The sequence below is a fragment of the Anopheles stephensi genome, chromosome 2, assembly GCF_013141755.1.
Source record: "Anopheles stephensi strain Indian chromosome 2, UCI_ANSTEP_V1.0, whole genome shotgun sequence".
NCBI lineage: Eukaryota > Metazoa > Arthropoda > Insecta > Diptera > Culicidae > Anopheles > Anopheles stephensi.
This window is the reverse complement of record NC_050202.1, coordinates 92,183,801-92,199,817: the sequence shown is the minus strand read 5'-3', so window position 1 is coordinate 92,199,817 and position 16,017 is coordinate 92,183,801. Positions and strand designations below refer to the sequence as shown.

Genomic DNA, 16,017 nt, shown 5'->3' with positions numbered 1-16,017 from the left:
CGTTTGCTTTGCTATGGCCCTTCCCATGCACCTGCCCGATTGAGATACCTTCTCCCGATTTTTTCCCCACCCTGGACCCTGTGCCCTTTTTCCCGCATTGTTTGGGGGCTGACGCAATTACACCCGTCTGTGTGCACTCTTTTGTTAATTCGATATTGTTAGCGACGCTACGTTGGTAGTTCGTTTTATTTTGTTAACTCATCTTTGCTAGTTTCACTTTTACTTTTCTTCTAACGGAACAACGAAAATGTATCGCTATGAGAGCATGAGAAAGTTAATGCAATTACGATGGCATCAAATCGAATGACATTACAGTTTTTAATTGTAACTCTCGTTTGTTTTCTTTTAAAAAAAAATGGGCTGAATCTATGTCTGTACTAACTAATGGTCAGTCAACATATCTATTGTCACACACATGCAGAAAAAGAGATGCGATCAACTGCGTTTTCAGTTGATTTGGAGCTAGATCCGGAACAATCAAGTAACTACGCTCCATGATTGGTTTTCCCTATCAACTTCATCTTCACCTTCATGATGAGAAAGGCGAGAACATCGAAGGGACGTCTAACACGATAAACAATATCTTGGATAACTACAGGTACAGGAAATGAAGTAATACCCGACGAAAGATTTGATTTTATGGATGAACCTGACCGCTAGACTGACTGACTGGTTGAAGATATACTGTTTGTCGAAGTCATCCAACACTTTCAGTATGCTTCAACTCTAACCCATGTCGATTTGTTGAGCTACTCTCAATCGGATGACCTATTCTAATCGTTTTGAGGTCAAAGCGTAAACACCCATCTCCGCATCGGTCTCGGTTTGAATTCCGGCTTCTTTGCCGTAAGGTTACAAGGCCGTGTGTAAAAGCTTTTTTTGTACAAGGCCTTTTTAGTCTAGAAATTAATGAAAAAGAGTTTCTTTGAGATCTTCGTCCTAGAGTCTTTATTTGATATCTTCTCTAAATTTAAAACACGTATCATTCACGTATTTCACTTTTCTAGCCGAATGTCAGGAATGACCTCAAGCGTCCAAAACCATCAGATAGTGGATATGGTCGTAAAAGGAAATTGTCATAATACGTCACCCAAGCAAACTAATAAAACAAACAGATACATTCGTCCTTCAGCTCCGGCTATGCTTTCGACGAATTCCACTCGGAGCGAGTGTCTCTGCCTTCGAGTGTTCACGACGAAGTTCAGTGTCGAGCGATTGTAACCTTCAGGGCCCGGAGCTGGCAGAGGATCCAACTCAGCTCAACTCAACGACAAACCATTTAGGAACGACCACAATCACCACATTTGCAAAACCATTGAGAGCAGACCCTCGTAATCCGCGTGTGCCAAAGCGCTAAAAAGGAACGCACTTGCACGGAATATCATTAAAAACAGACCTCGGGTTACCATCTTCAGCCCGTTCGCCTATCGCTCGATCCATATCGAAGGCACATGCTTTTCCTCCAATTTTACACCATTTATCTTCCGCCATTGCAGCAGTGGCGCAATTTCTGTCCATACTCGCAAAACCCGCACGCTCACAGGCTTACGCACGCACGTACATATGTTCAAGATCATAATCGTAAGATCGAGTGAAGCGGTCGGGTCCGTGAGTTGCCTTCACCCAGTCGGTTTGCCATTCGGATTTGCGCGAATTGACGGCGCAGTTCTGTGTCGTAATGTCGCACTGTCCTTTGATGAGCCGGCGCATGCACAATTCTAACCTCCAATCCGATCCGCGACGTCCCATGATCGATCGAGCCCATAGTGATCTTCGAACTTTGTGAGCAATCCGTGTTGGTAGCAACCCAGTCGTGATGTGTAGCAAGTGGCCAGTTCTTCACACCTTTCTAACAGCGCACATTCCACCGCGATAACAACAACACGTCGTTCAGCCGTAGGGGTTTCCGTTAGCGCAAGGTCGTTGAACATAAGTTATTCTTCCGAATGACCCCGTTTTCTCTATCCACTTCCGTTGATTCACTTTCCCACGATTAATACGCTCACGTTCGGACTTTCGCGGGCTCATATGTTAATCTTGGCCGTGCGTCGATCGCGTGTTGCATCACCACGATGTCACCTGCGCATTGTGTCAATCTGTCACATCCTGCACGAGGCGGCTAATTGTTCGGCGGACGCTTAGGGTCTTCCACTCTTTCTCGATCTCGCTCTCGAGCGCGCCAATCCACTTCGCTTAGATTCTGAAGGGCAATTAATCTGTTGCTTTGGCACCCGTGTTCAAAACGAACTAATTAAAAGCGACACTGTCGAAAGGGAAACGGAATGATTTAATGTTGATGGGCGATGGAGCTGCTGGAAGCTGGCAAATCGAACATCAAAGCCCAGCACGTTGTGGCGCCAACCCGCTTCACGCAACCCAAGGAAACATCCATTTTTACCGCTCTTGGATGGTGTAATGTTAAAGTGTTTGTTTTTTTGTTTTGTTTTCGCTTCTACTCCAATCGAGGAGCACGGGTTTTGTTCCTGTTAGTGCTGCCGTCCACGTTTTTCGATTGGTTGGAAGTTTATTTTTACGATCAAGTGTTGCTTGTCATCATTGGCACTGTTACACTGTTCCTGTTTTAAATACCTTGCACCTGCTTTAAACCACCCAACCGACCGAGTCACCCGATGCGTTGTTTGCCTACCAACAACAAGTTCTCTTATTTCGTTGGAATTTGCCTCCTTGCTGAATCATTCGCGCTGTGAAGTGGTTTAGTTGGTGGGCAGTGTTTCGAGCCACTTTTCGACACCTTCAACCGTGAGTGACCGTCGAAAAAAACCGTGCTGTAATTAATCATTGTAATGAATAATAATAATGTCGTTAAATGTGGTGTGTCTCGAAAAATTCCATCCAGACCTTCGTCATCCAGTGCGGACGATGTTAGGATAGGAGAAAGAACTCCCCAAGAACGAAGCTAAAAAAACAACACCTCAAACCAAGTTTAATATTAAAGCTCTTTAAGGGAGGGTTTTGGATTTGCCGCTCTTTATTGTCATCAGGATTGTATTAAAAATTCAAAACGCTGACAGTCCAACACGGTCTCCGTGAGCGAGCCACACCCACAGAAAGGACGGTGTTTAATTAGGCATCGTGCCCGGCAATCGACAGGCGGACAAGGAAAAGATTTCGCAAAGTGTAATTTATGCCATCGCACCAAGACCATTAATGGAATCGTCATTTTTCCTGATTAGTAGCACCATACAGATTCGCTCGACTCGCTTCAAGCACGTGTTAGCACGTGTAGCTATCGTCTGCACGCTTTCCCGCCACTACGCATAACCCCTTTCGTGCACTAAACTTTACACTAACTTCACGGACTATTACACCCATTATGCTGCTCCGGCTGTAGAACCACTCCGTTCGGTCCTTACAAACCAACCCTGCGTTCCCGCGCTCCCAAGTGTTTGAGAACACATTATAAAATCATTGCCACTCAAATATTTACGCCTTTGGCATCGCTCAACTATGTGCCCTTCCTTCTCCCTCACACACACACAGTCGGGTGCAAGCATTTCACCGCCCACTCTCACTCTAGCCATTTCATTTCCGTTTACGAGAGCGAATTCAATTCTCATGTGCATATTGCACTGCATGCAATGTACATGTGTGTGTGTGTGTGGGGAGGAAAAGGGCCGTATCATTTGCTGCCCCATTACGACATGAACCCACCTATAACGTTCTATAACGGGGACGAGTTTTAGACAACTTCTAGCCCTCGCCAACAAGGAACAATCGATGGAAACCCCCGAACAAAGCATGAGTGGCTTGATATTTGAGGAGAGCTGCACATCGCATCACCATAGCAACGCCGGCACACTTTCCAGTGCGTTTACGATGTTTAGCCTTTTACGCCGTTGGGGATGTTAGACATCAGCGCCATACATTAATTTAATTAGCACAAATCAATCCGCGGACGCCCATTCAAGACTCATTTCGCTGCTCTATTACACTTAAAGGTAGGCTTATGTTATAGAATTTCATCTGCTCCTGAATTCCTCCTCCTTCAGCCAGGAACGCGTGACTGATCCTTCACCTCGCACTTACCTATCATCATCGAGCCATTGTGTGGCGCATATCTGCACCCAGTGCCGAGCCCCGCGATTCACCACGATTGCACCAAGTTATGATTTATAATATCTACTCCTAAGCCTTTATAACATCAATTTCTATCGGTCTGCGCTTACCCTCGTACTCTTACTAAATCCGAACCAAATCCGATGGTAGGATATTATGTAAATTACTGACCAAACATCAGCTCGACTACCCCGGATCCCGAGGAAGATGCAATCGTTACGCGCTCGACAAGGTAAATATTATCTATTAATTAAGCGCAGTTAACCGAATTATCTCAATCCTCCCTGCAGATGTACATCGCTGGAATTCCCGGATTGGCCGATAAGCTCGACCCGAGTCGGGGTTCCCCAACATTTAATGTACATTCCCCGACGTTCGACGTTTAAACAATAAATTAATTTCCTTTTCTGAAGGTAACTCCGTCCACTATTTGCATCCTCTCGCCAGTGTAGGTCGTCGTCGATGTAGCGTCACGACGAGCTGTCTCAAAAATAGAAATGCAGTGTCCCCGTGCAAGAAAAATGAATTATCGTGTTGCCCATGTTCAGGCATGAGAAATGAGCAACAAAATACTATGCGGTAAGAAATTCCCTAAATCGCATGTTAATCTACTCTCCTCCTTTCACTACCGAAAGTGAGCGGTGGGTCTCTAATGCTCTGATTTGCTCCGTTTCCGTCACGAACCTTCACCGAAGGGCCCAACCTCCTTAAGGCGGGTGGTCTTAGCCGGCGGAAATATGGCAACTTCATTTTTCAAACCCGATCACGTGTTCGAAAGTCATAATCAGATTGTCTTTGTTGGGGTCAAGACATAGAGAGCAGCCAGATATTGTCATTTGAGATCGATCGGGGGGGGGGGGAGATTATCACGCTGAAATGATCTTGTTGGATGACATTCAAACGGCCATCGTAGATTCATTTCTCGCATCTGCCTTGATCGTATCTAGATCAGAGAATGTCGTCCACGGTCAGCCAAGAGCGCTACGCAATTGTCCGGCTTCAAATCGATCGCATTCTTCATCTTTCGATCGTATTCAGAACGCAAGTCCTGCCGTTTCCGTTTCAAACCGGCCGACGTTTCTTGGTGGACCTTCTCACGAGCGCAGCCCCCATAAACCTTGAACGTCGTACGGTGGCTGGTTCATCACGTCGTTGCTCGAAATGTCTGACGCCCTCAACTCTCAGACTAGACCCGTCATGTCCCACATTGTTTACTTGTCCGATCTATGAGTGAGCCTTCAAACGTATCGCGATCTTCTCCCCCACACGCCAGAAGGGATCCATTCGTCCCATTCCCTTTTTTCCGCTAGACACCGACGTCGTCAGACGACACCAACGCCAAGGTCAAAGATCGCGTTTGTTTCGGACGCGATCGATGGTCAACATTACGCAACATTCTTGCGCGCACGTTCTCCATTCATCAATAACGCCACGGGACGAAAGGGGACTGCTCACGGAACCCTTTCGAAATGTGTCTTGCAAGATGTTTCTGGAGATGTCTCATAACATCGGTAATTCTTGACCATATGCACCTTTCAAACGATATGCCATCGAGAACTTCGTACGGCATGTACGTCTCCCAGTGTTCCATTTCCTGCGGCTACAAAGCAGCAACAATGGCACAACACAACACAACCGTCAACACTGCCTGTTTTCTAATGAACCAACCACAATGGCATCGATTCTATCGACGATTGCATTGGCAGATGCGACAGAAAGTGCATCACGGTAATTGGCGCTACCGAAAGTAGCCCCACCAATGGGTGCTTCTCTCGTGGGGTTCTCCCCGGGAACGCATCATCGCAAACCATCTGTTGCACTAATGGGTGTACTTGGCGATTGCATTCGAAAGACGCAATGCTCGATTGCCCCTAACCACCGTTCCACACTGATGCAACACACCGAACGATCCTTTCGCTTGCATCGAGATGCATCGCGCTGTTAGAAGCGTCAATTGAACGCAAACGAGCCAGTGTGTGGGTAATCGAGAAGAAAATAGCTCCTGTTACAAAGAACTTTGCGGGAACCATAATCAAGCGAATAAAGGACCAGACATGCTTGGTCGGATTATCGGCAAAGTAAGAGATTAAAACATGCAATTCTGGCTAAAGCCCCGCAGCGAACCAACCACACATTGACACCCATTCTGGTAGGTGAAAGTTTGCACAACATTTGATTGAATTACACGGCTTCTTTGAGAAGCGCACATGGATTAGGTGATGACGGGAGTCGGAATCTTAGCCAAAACTTTTCCCACACATCCACATCTTTATTCACCGGTCTCGCTGGTCGTCGCAAATCAACCGAACTCGCAAAGCGTTTTGTAATCCTACGCCACCCTTATCACAAAACTCTGTTGCCAAAAGACTTTGCCAAATGCTTTCTTGCTGAGCATGCACACAAGTTTACACAATTTCAAGTGCAATTTCTTCGCCATAGATAGAGACAGAGAGGGAAAGATCTAACCCGTTGGCGTAAATTCCACGTACGACAAACTGATTTAATCGCTTTTGGCTCATTTTATTCGAGGGCAAAATGAGAATCGTTGTGAATCCTTGACATTTCTTGATTCTACACACTGTATTTCATATTTTCGCGTTCTTTTTTCAACGAGGGACAATTTAAAGAAGAAATCAGAAAAAAGTTATTTAAATGTTGTAATGTTAAGAATTGGGTCCTCATAGTTTCTCAGTAGAGAAAGCTTCACGACGTGAAATCTCCTCCGCAGTAGCAGCGCCATCTGTCCGTGAGCTTTCTCGAAGTTTGTTTTTGACCCCGAAGTTTGACAGCTGTTTGACAGCGCTGTCTGTATATACGAGCCTTTATCATATCAATCGCAACAAAATAAACAAACAACTCTATCCAGCCGCTCTGTGTTCAACGAAGGATTCTCGTTTTCTTAACCGTTTCCCTGCGTCTTGAGTTACCGATCCCTGCGCTGGATACCGATTAAATCTTTTTTTCGACCTCTTTTCTACTGATACTGAGGACATAATAGCGAATAAGAGCGAAACTCCCGTACTACAGTTCCGGTAGGTGGTGCATTCTCTTATCACAACATCCGCCGAGCGCTAGCAGAATGGTAAGTTGTCCTCTTATCGCTACAACATCGGAATGCTACATCCGAGAAAACAGTTCGGACCTTCACAACACCACTTGTATTATACAAAAAACCACACAATCGAAGTTCGGTTCGCAAACGTAATGTTTATTCAAATAGATTTCCTTGCTGCTCTGTGTGAATTGCGAGTGTGCGAACTGCTTGCGCGGGGCAGCTTTGGAAAGCGCTTAGCAAACGGGACGATAGCAATAGTAATACCACAAAACATGCACTGACCGGAGGGGAAAAGCGTCGAAATGGCTGGTGGATCGGTGACGGCGACTGCTGGCTTCATAGCTTCATCATCTTACCGGTGACAAAGAAACGTTCTCCTTACTACCTGAGACGCAAGACGATGGCGGGTAGACGTTCAATCGATCAATCTGAAACCGAATCTATCGCCAGTCCGCTTCGTTTGCCACCCCACGAGTGGAAAGGATTGCGTATGACCACCTTCGGTTGCTTGTGTGGTCGCGGGACGGTACGTTTGCCACCCCACGGATAAAACACCTGGGCCGTGTTCCGCTTACCTCCCCACGAGTGGAACTTTTGCTTGGACACATAGCGCGGGGTGTCACGTTTGCGAAGCGCGGCCGAGCTACCGTCGAACCGGTCTCCCCGCCGGAAGCAGTACGTTTCCAGATGATCCTGCAACATGCCGATCAGCTGCCGATCGTTGAAGCGTTCCATCAGACAGCGGTAATACTGTTTCACGCCTCGGGAACATAAATCGTGTCCTAGCTGGTTCGATGCTGAAAGCAGACAAAAACCGCACAGTAGTTATGAATTTTTAATCAATTCCCTACAAAGCATTGATCTGCCCGTGCACGAAGCGTGCAAAGGGTGCAATTAATACATCTCCAGCCTGTTCCACAATTTCCCTGTTTTTTGGTCTTCGAGCGTAGCGTAGTACCAGGACCAGAGAGGAAAGTACATTTAAAAACACATCCTACATGGACCAACATGCCATAATTGCATGATTGCGTTACATTAATTCAACTAACTTCCCTCTGCACCACGCATGCATGCATCGAGAGGGAGAGTGAGCGAGACGGAAAGAACTGGAGGGCAAAAAGCAATCACGCTAAAATGGCTCACCGTCAACAACTAGCAGCAAAGCAAACATGCCATGCCCGGTGTGTCGGTGGACATTCGTAAAAAGAGAAAAAAAAACCCTTTTCCCTACACACGCTGAGAGTGCTTCCGTGTGCAGAACACAAAAATTCGATAGATGATTCTACAGAAGAAAAAAAACCGCCAGCGACTTCCAAAATCAAATAAACTGACCGTTGATTTCCGGTCGAAACGACTCACCACCGCTAGCCCCCTTGGCCGGACTTCCCTCCAGCAGACCGTCGGAGGTCGCGCTGCTGTGCGATATTTCTGTGCGCGGTTCGTTATCCTCGGTGTCGTCGCTTTCGGACGTTCCACCGCCCAACAGTTCCACCGAACACGCGTCATCGAACCGAACGAATCTTTCCACCACGTACTTCCGGTAACGGTTGATCAGCGATTCCAGAAACTGCACGGCGTCGGACGAGCTCGCCGGAACGTTCGCTGTTAGTTTGGCGTCGGCCGAAATCAAATTGTTGTTCTCATCTCCGTTTGCAAATCGTTCGCGAATAGTTTGCCAAATTTTTCCCTCCAACCCGTTATCACTGGAGGACAGAATTGCTCGCAGCGCTAAATCGTTGCCATCGGTTTGATCGGAACGATCGCAGCGACATGCTTGGGGCACCGAAGTCAGCACGAATGCGGCTGTGGCGAGCACTAGACAAAATATGGCCATCGTGTCCCTGTCCACTTAACACTACCGCAAAGCAACGGTTTTACGCCCGAAAACGGTAACAGATTGTTTGCACTTTTGCTGGGTTAATCCTCGGGTCACCAAAAATAAATGTTTGCACTTTTGCCGAGTCCTTTCCTTGTTGTGCGTGTCTGCCTTTCTCACAGCCCACTAGTCTCGAGCAACCGAACGCGACACCGGCTGCATGTCGACGCGGTCACGGTCAATCGCAAACTGACGCACCTGTTGAACGGCGGATGTCCTTTTTATACACTTCCTTTGCCTCTTCCAACCAAACGACCAAACGACACGTCGGTTCGGTTGGCGAAGCGAGTTCTTTGACTGCGTCCTTTTTGGTGGAACCTACACAATTCATCGATTCGGAAAAATAATTCCGGAGGGAGAGTGCGCGCCACGCAGCTGCCAATGCTGGCAGTGAAGCATCCTTGATTGCTGACAATTACAAGCGATTGAAGTATTTCTAACAAACGAAACATAGAAAACAGCGGGAAGGGGATTTAAGATTTACATCCATTATCAAAGCCTCATCCGGCGAACTCCCCCATCGAACCGCGCACCAAGGGATCAGAGACGTGCGTAATGAAAAGTTTCATCCTTAAAGAAATGGCCAGCTTGGTTGGAGCAAAGGAGGGAGATCTGGTGGGAGAAAGGTGACATCTAGTACCTAGTATCACCGTGGGGAGAGGGTTGTATCAAATGGCCGACCCGGAAAGTAATGGCGCTCAGGTTGTACTGCTCGGTGCTCGTGCAATCAAATATGTTCAACCGAGCGGAACCGATGAAGTACGTTTGGCACACTCATTTGAAAACTTGCACCAGAGAGCCATTTTGGAATCCTTTCTGGCCGAATAATGGTGACTGGCCTTTTCTGGTCACCCCTTGGTGACGGCGGGCTTCAGCTGAACCTTTGAAATTGGCCCGGTGCCTCTTCTCTCGTACTGCTTTCGTGACGAAAGCACATCCTTCGTAGGGTTGTGCCGCGATCACGCTACACCTCCGTCTGTCCGGGTCTTTTGCTTAATATAAAGGTGCGTCTGGTAGGACTGTCATCATTGCACGACTCTCGCCTAAAGACATCGAGCTGTTGTTTGTGTGACGCGGTCAATAACTAAAGCTGCACGTTCCTCCGCTACTCCGAGACTTTGCAGGATCGTACGTCATCGAGCAACAGCAATTAAACCTATTCCATTCTCCAATTCTACTACGCGAAGTTGGAAACTTTCAAACTGCCGGTAGCCCCCACCGGTTAACTGGCCCATTTCGTTTAATGAAGTTGGTTGGAAAGTTTTACCCCAAACATTTACCTTTGGCGTGCCCCACTATCCACGGTCTAAATCTGCAAGGTTAGTAAATCTGTTCGGTGCTTGGTACCGTTTTAGAAATTTCGCTTCTGCGGCGATGGAGACTGTCCCGATTGGGTGCTGGCCGAAATCCATTCCAACCTGGCCCAACTCACCACGGACCAGCTGAACGAGCTGGGAGAGCATACGGCCAAGTCCATCCTTGGAGCGGAAATACCGGTAAGCCACCAGGCTTTAGGCTAAACTAAAGTACGAGATACAACTTTTTTTTCTTGCAGGAGAACGAAATCAGTAAAATCTATTCCATCACAAAGGGTTCCATGGATGCACCGAAGGGAGGCATCGCTTGTCTGAGATTTCTGCTAACCAGTGCCTCCCGATACAACACAGAGAGCGCCGAGTTCAGCACGGAACTGCAGCAGCTCGGCCTGCCAAAGGACCACACCGCCATCCTCTGCCAACTGTTGGACGCCTACGTGCTGAAAATTCGGGCTGTGCTTCGGGAGAAAAGCTTAAGCATCAACCAGCTGGACACGTTTAGCTGCAGCATTCCGAAGAACACGATCGACTGCATTCAGCTGAAGATTGGCATACAGAATGAGATAGTCGACGGGCTGCCTAAGAAAACGTCCCATACGGTCAATCTTAACCGGAACGATGCGCTGCTGTTGCTGAACGAGCTGAAAGCGGTTCGCGATACGATGGAGAGCTATAATTTTGATAAGAAACATTCCGAGGAGAAATAAAGCCGGATCGTCAGAATGATGATGACGAGGAGGATAATTTAAAATCGGAGTACTCTAATTGGCTTAAAGGGAAGCGAATTTAAAGCACTAAGCGATCGTTCGGAAATGTTGCTTCTAGCACGCGGTTGGATCTGAACTCGATAATGATTACCATTTAAACGCACCTTAACATTTGCTTGCAATACGCCAAACACAGTGGTCGATGAAGACGTACCAACAAATTATTCATATGTTTACAAGGATTGAAAAGGTTTAATAGGCTTATTTGCATTATACCTAGCTATTTTGTCATGATTCTTTATTCTAATTTCAAGAAAAAATGCTTCAAAATAGTTGCTTATTGCTTCAGTTTGAATTTTTAATTTACCCAGTAGCCAACTCTCGTACATAAACGCGTTGACAAGCGAATCAAAAGACGCACGCACACACATCCAATCTGCCCATAGCAAAACCTGCTCATGTATAGAATATGCGAAAGAAGCCTGAAAAAGTTCTCTAGAAATTCCTTCTGTCAAGTTGTTTGTTTGTTTCGGGCGCACTTTTGCAAATCGACAAGAAACCCCTTTTTCAAACACCTGTACTGCTCTGTGTAGCGCAAAATATCATCTCGGATTGTTTTTGGAAAGTTTGAGCTTAAAGAACAGACGCTCTTGGCCTGTTCTGCGCGTCCTAGCCGTGGGATAGCACCATGGACTTTCTACGTAACTACGAAGCGGACGAGCAAGAGGAAGAATCGGAGGACATGGACTCGCATCGGGTAAGTAGTTAATTGTTGAACGTTTGGTCGTACCTTTTTCCGTAACTCGCGGTGGATGTTTCAGTGGAAGGAACGTAACACATTTAGACGCGTGCTTCTAATCCTTTGCAAGCACTTTCATTCGGAGGTGGTACACATATGCACACGGTGGTGCACATTTCACCAGGAGTGTAAACCATATAAGGAAGTTATAGGGATGCGTACGTACCAAGCTGAAGCGATAAAGGAACAGCGTCAAAAGCTGCGGGAATAGCTAAAAAAAGATATTTCAAGATTAAATATAGCCCACCGGTTTGTACCTCCGGCTGGATGGATGATGATGGACCGACAGCATTTCACCCATGTGATTCTCCCGTCTACTGTAGAGTGTGCATACTCTGCGCGGGATATTATCGATTTTTCAGCCAGCGTAGAATCAATGGTTGAAGCAACTATGCACTTTCACACGGGTACAAATGCGTTGCAGCATGCTTAGAGGATCAGTCTTTTTGGTTAAATACGCTTAATGATGAGCGTACATAGAGCAACAAAGCAGGTTGCTTGGATTGTAAACGAACAGCTCGCTTGTACGGTACCTCCGCGCTCAAGGTCACGAAAGTGTCAATGCAATCCGTATCCGGTGGTGCGTTGTGTGGGACAGGTTGCTTCCGCCAAGCAAATCATGCATCATCAGTTGTGTGAAGACCGTTTTAATAACACAATTCGCCCGTCTTGCCTGTATACGCCCTGAATAGTTGCCCCTTCCCATAGGAACATACCGCGTCACCGACCGGTTCATCGAGCTCCTCCTCCACGAAGGCCGGATCACCCGATAGAAGTGGCCACGCTAAACCATCTTCCGCACGCCGTAATGATGAGAAGCATGACGATAGGAAGGAGGAAAAGAACCATCAGCACAACTCGCGCAAGAAGCTGCATGAGGTAAATATGAGCGTGTTAGGCCTAGCGCATCTGTTGTCCTGTTCACCTGTTTTTCTATCCGTAAAGTTCAGTTCAATTATTGATCACTGATTTCTTAGAAACACACACAAAAAAAAAACTGCGAGAAGAATCTGCATTCTCGGAGCAGAAAAGAACTTTAAGCTTTCCATTTGCAATGCGTGTGTTTGTGTTTTCCCTCTGTCTCTACGAAACCGTTACGATTCAATTCCAAAACCATTCAGTATTACGTTCATTTCTTTTCGCAAAAACAAAACCTCGCCCCTTGCTGTTACTGCCAATAATCCTGACGCGTGTTATGTTGTCGTCCAAAGAACACCTCAATCATTTAGCCTATAAAAGAAAATGCCATATGCCACAAAATCCTCCTCAAAAAACAAAAGACACACACTCAAAAGAACTTCCTAAAGAGAGCAACGTCCTTGCTGCAAGCGGTCTCACCGAAACCCTACGGCACCGAAGCAACACATTCCCTCTTCCAAACGAGCTTTGCATGGAAGGTGCTTTTCGGTAGCGCTGGAACAAACGGTCATCTGGTAGTCATCATTACTGTGCTGCCAGTTCCAACATCCCAGTAGCCAGCAGGTGTTGCTGTCTGAAGCCACTCGAATAGGGACACTCGTAGTAGCAAAACCACCGCCGCCGCTCACGTTCTCTCTGTTCCGTTGTGAGTAAGATGCAGCGTGCTGTGTAAGTATGGCCTAGACCACAACTTTAAGCTCCAAAATCGACCTGTTCAACTCACGCTTTCTTCTTCTTTACTACAATCTCCCAATAATGTTACTTTTTTAAAGCCTTATTTACAAACAATGAAAAGAAAAACCAATGCTAAACCATATATTCGCCCGCCGATCGTTTATCGTGGTGGTTTATCGTGGTGGTTTATCGTGGCGCGTATGAAAAGAAGGATTTAACGGATTGTTTATCACATAACCCTTCACTTACTGCAACCAATATGCTCTCGCCAAGACGTGACAGTTTGTTGAGCCACGATGTTCAACCACGCCCGTTACTGACCGCTGTAACGGACAATTGGGTGCACAGAACGCCACACTGGTTCGCTCTCGTGGCGTGTGCATGTTAAGCGAGTGGATTGGGTGCAGTATAAAACAGCTGGGTCGTACGCATGGCGTTTTGTTTCTTTCTTTGTAGAACTCATCGTCGCCCAGCGATAGTCGCCGCTCGCGATCCTCCTCCCGCTCGACGGACGGTTCCGGCTCCAGGTCTCGATCGCGCACCCCATCGCCCACATTGCGTAGCAAAAGAAATGGTGCCGATGCTCACAAATCGGCACAGAAAAGATCTTCGGCTGGCAAGGATAGCAAGGGTAGACAATCGAAATCACCGCAAGATCATCATCGTCGCAGTACGGGTTCTGTCTCACAAACAGGCAGTGGCCCCAGTAGCAATAAGGTACGCTAGTAAGGTCTCATATCGATTTAAAAGCGTTGACTTATCTGTACCAATAACACTATCCTTCCAGAGCCCTGCGAAGGCAGACCAACAGGACAGACGCAAATCTTCCCCACCGAAACAGGATGCAAGCAGACGCGATCGAAGCACATCCCGTGATCGGGATCGTAAAAATCGAGAAAAAGAACGTGATCGTACGCGAGATCGTGAGCGTGAACAGCACCGCAATCGGGAGCGGGAACGTGATCGGAATCGTGATCGGGACCGTGAACGAGAACGGGAGAAGAACCGGCAAAAGGATCGTGATCGTAATCGCGATCGGGAACGGGACAGAGAACGGGAACGAGACAGAGACCGGGAACGCAATCGTCATGATCGTGGTGGTGAACGTGGTGCGACTCGCGATTCACGAGGTGGCGACCATCGTGATCAGCGTCGAAGTGGAAGCAACTGGAGGTAATGATCGGAAAGCGGATCTTTCGCTCGGGGAGCTTTGCTTACACCACCTGCTTCTGAATTGCTTTAATTTTTTCCCACCTACAGCAAATCCAATGATCGAGACAATAACCGACGCGGGTACGATCGAAAGGATGATCGTAAGGACAAGCGAAGCGGCCGAGATTACGATAAGGATCACCGTAGGAACCGTCGCTCAAACTCACGCGAGTCCCGCAACCGTCGGCGCTCTCGCTCTCGATCCCGGTCGCGCTCGCGGTCGTGCGGTAAACCTTCACCACCGCGGGCCAGCCAGCAACAAACACCAACGTTACACCCACCCTACGCTGGCGGGCTGCTTCCAACACCAACCAGCCGATTTTCACAAAACCCCACACCTCTGTTGCCCACTCCGCCCGCCACCCAATCGCTGTTAGGAGTGCCTGCAGCACTACCTTCTTCAACTGCTGGCATACCGTCCTTGATGAGCATCCCAACGAAACCGCCGCTCGGTTCGCTTATTCCGCCAGCCGTTGCAGCCAAGCTCAACCTCTCGAACGAAGCTAAAGCAGTCCAGCTGGGTCTGCCGCTCCCTCAAGGTGCTCAACCTGCTCAAGATCCAGCCATCGCGAACATACTGCTATCCCGTAGCGCATTGCTGCGTAATACCGCGAAGGCGGCGCAGCTGGAAAAGATGGGCATCGATGTGCTGCAGCAGAGCCAGAAAGCGGTCGACAGTGTGCCGCTCCCTTCGTACTACAATCCGGGCGTTGTGAATCCGGTCCGATACGCGGATCAGGTGCAGAAGCGCAAACTGCTTTGGAGCCACAAAACAACCGAAAGCAAGGAGGTGTCCTCGAACATTAGCAAATGGGAGCAGGCCAAGTTTGCCCAGGACACTGACGGACGGGTAGCGTCCAAATTTCTCCGACTGATGGGTGTCAAGGATCCGAAGCCAGGCGAAGAAACGACCTCCCCGCCACCATCCACCGCCGGCACTTCTTCGTCGCTCACGGCCACGGCCAGATCAGGCGGCAGTGCTGGTGGAATGGCGAGCAGTGGCGGCACGTCAAACGGCGGTGGCAAAGCGTCGGGAGATAGTATTAAGAAGCAGGAGGAACTGTTCTCCACGATGGAACAGCAGTACGAGGTTGCGCGACAGGTGACCCACACGATGCGTGGCGTTGGCCTTGGTTTTAGCTCCCAAGCTCGTCAGTTCTAAGCAGAGTCGGTTGTGTTTTTTTGTTTGTTTGTTTGTTTTGTTCGGTTGCTATTAGCTGCATAGAGTGTAGACCGGAAAAACGTCCTGCTCTTGGGATGGACGCAGCTAGAGCAAAGCATCATTATGAAATAAACGGATTACACTGTGAAGCCCCTCCTTCCTGACAAGCGGACAGCGCGTTTCTTTCTTGGCTGCTTTCACCCAGAGAAAAGGTTGCAAA

At 47.8% G+C, this 16,017-nt stretch overlaps 4 protein-coding genes across 6 annotated transcripts in view; 2 read left to right on the top strand and 2 right to left on the bottom strand.

Moving 5' to 3' along the window:
• LOC118503332 overlaps positions 1-3,369 on the bottom strand; it is a 28,927-nt gene extending 25,558 nt beyond the window's left edge. The window contains exon 1 of one of the 2 annotated variants that reach the window (XM_036036494.1): positions 3,313-3,369. In XM_036036494.1, coding sequence (XP_035892387.1) covers positions 3,313-3,333 — 21 coding nt within the window. In that variant the 5' untranslated portion in view covers positions 3,334-3,369. Of the gene's footprint in view, positions 1-1,723; positions 2,657-3,312 lie in introns of those variants that run through there. The other variant, XM_036036492.1, reaches the window with a different exon arrangement.
• Positions 3,370-6,891: 3,522 nt separating this feature from the next.
• Positions 6,892-11,075, top strand: LOC118505299 (COMM domain-containing protein 4). The gene is made up of 3 exons (XM_036040908.1): positions 6,892-7,159; positions 10,364-10,504; positions 10,564-11,075. The coding sequence occupies exons 1-3, from the start codon at positions 7,157-7,159 to the stop codon at positions 11,029-11,031; spliced, it is 612 nt and encodes a 203-aa protein (XP_035896801.1). The 5' UTR covers positions 6,892-7,156; the 3' UTR covers positions 11,032-11,075.
• On the bottom strand, positions 7,265-9,448 carry LOC118505298 (leucokinins). Of its 2 annotated transcripts, none has more exons than XM_036040905.1 (2): positions 8,465-9,448; positions 7,265-7,929 (listed from the first exon to the last, which is right to left on the bottom strand). In XM_036040905.1, the coding sequence occupies exons 1-2, from the start codon at positions 8,964-8,966 to the stop codon at positions 7,556-7,558; spliced, it is 876 nt and encodes a 291-aa protein (XP_035896798.1). In that variant the 5' UTR covers positions 8,967-9,448; the 3' UTR covers positions 7,265-7,555. The 2 variants fall into 2 exon arrangements, with proteins under 2 accessions (XP_035896798.1, XP_035896799.1); XM_036040906.1 differs by having other exon boundaries at positions 8,492-9,442.
• Positions 11,076-11,459: 384 nt separating the features above from the next.
• Positions 11,460-15,969, top strand: LOC118505297 (arginine/serine-rich coiled-coil protein 2-like). The gene is made up of 5 exons (XM_036040904.1): positions 11,460-11,788; positions 12,539-12,709; positions 13,880-14,140; positions 14,211-14,596; positions 14,684-15,969. The coding sequence occupies exons 1-5, from the start codon at positions 11,720-11,722 to the stop codon at positions 15,795-15,797; spliced, it is 2,001 nt and encodes a 666-aa protein (XP_035896797.1). The 5' UTR covers positions 11,460-11,719; the 3' UTR covers positions 15,798-15,969.
• Positions 15,970-16,017: the final 48 nt, after the last annotated feature.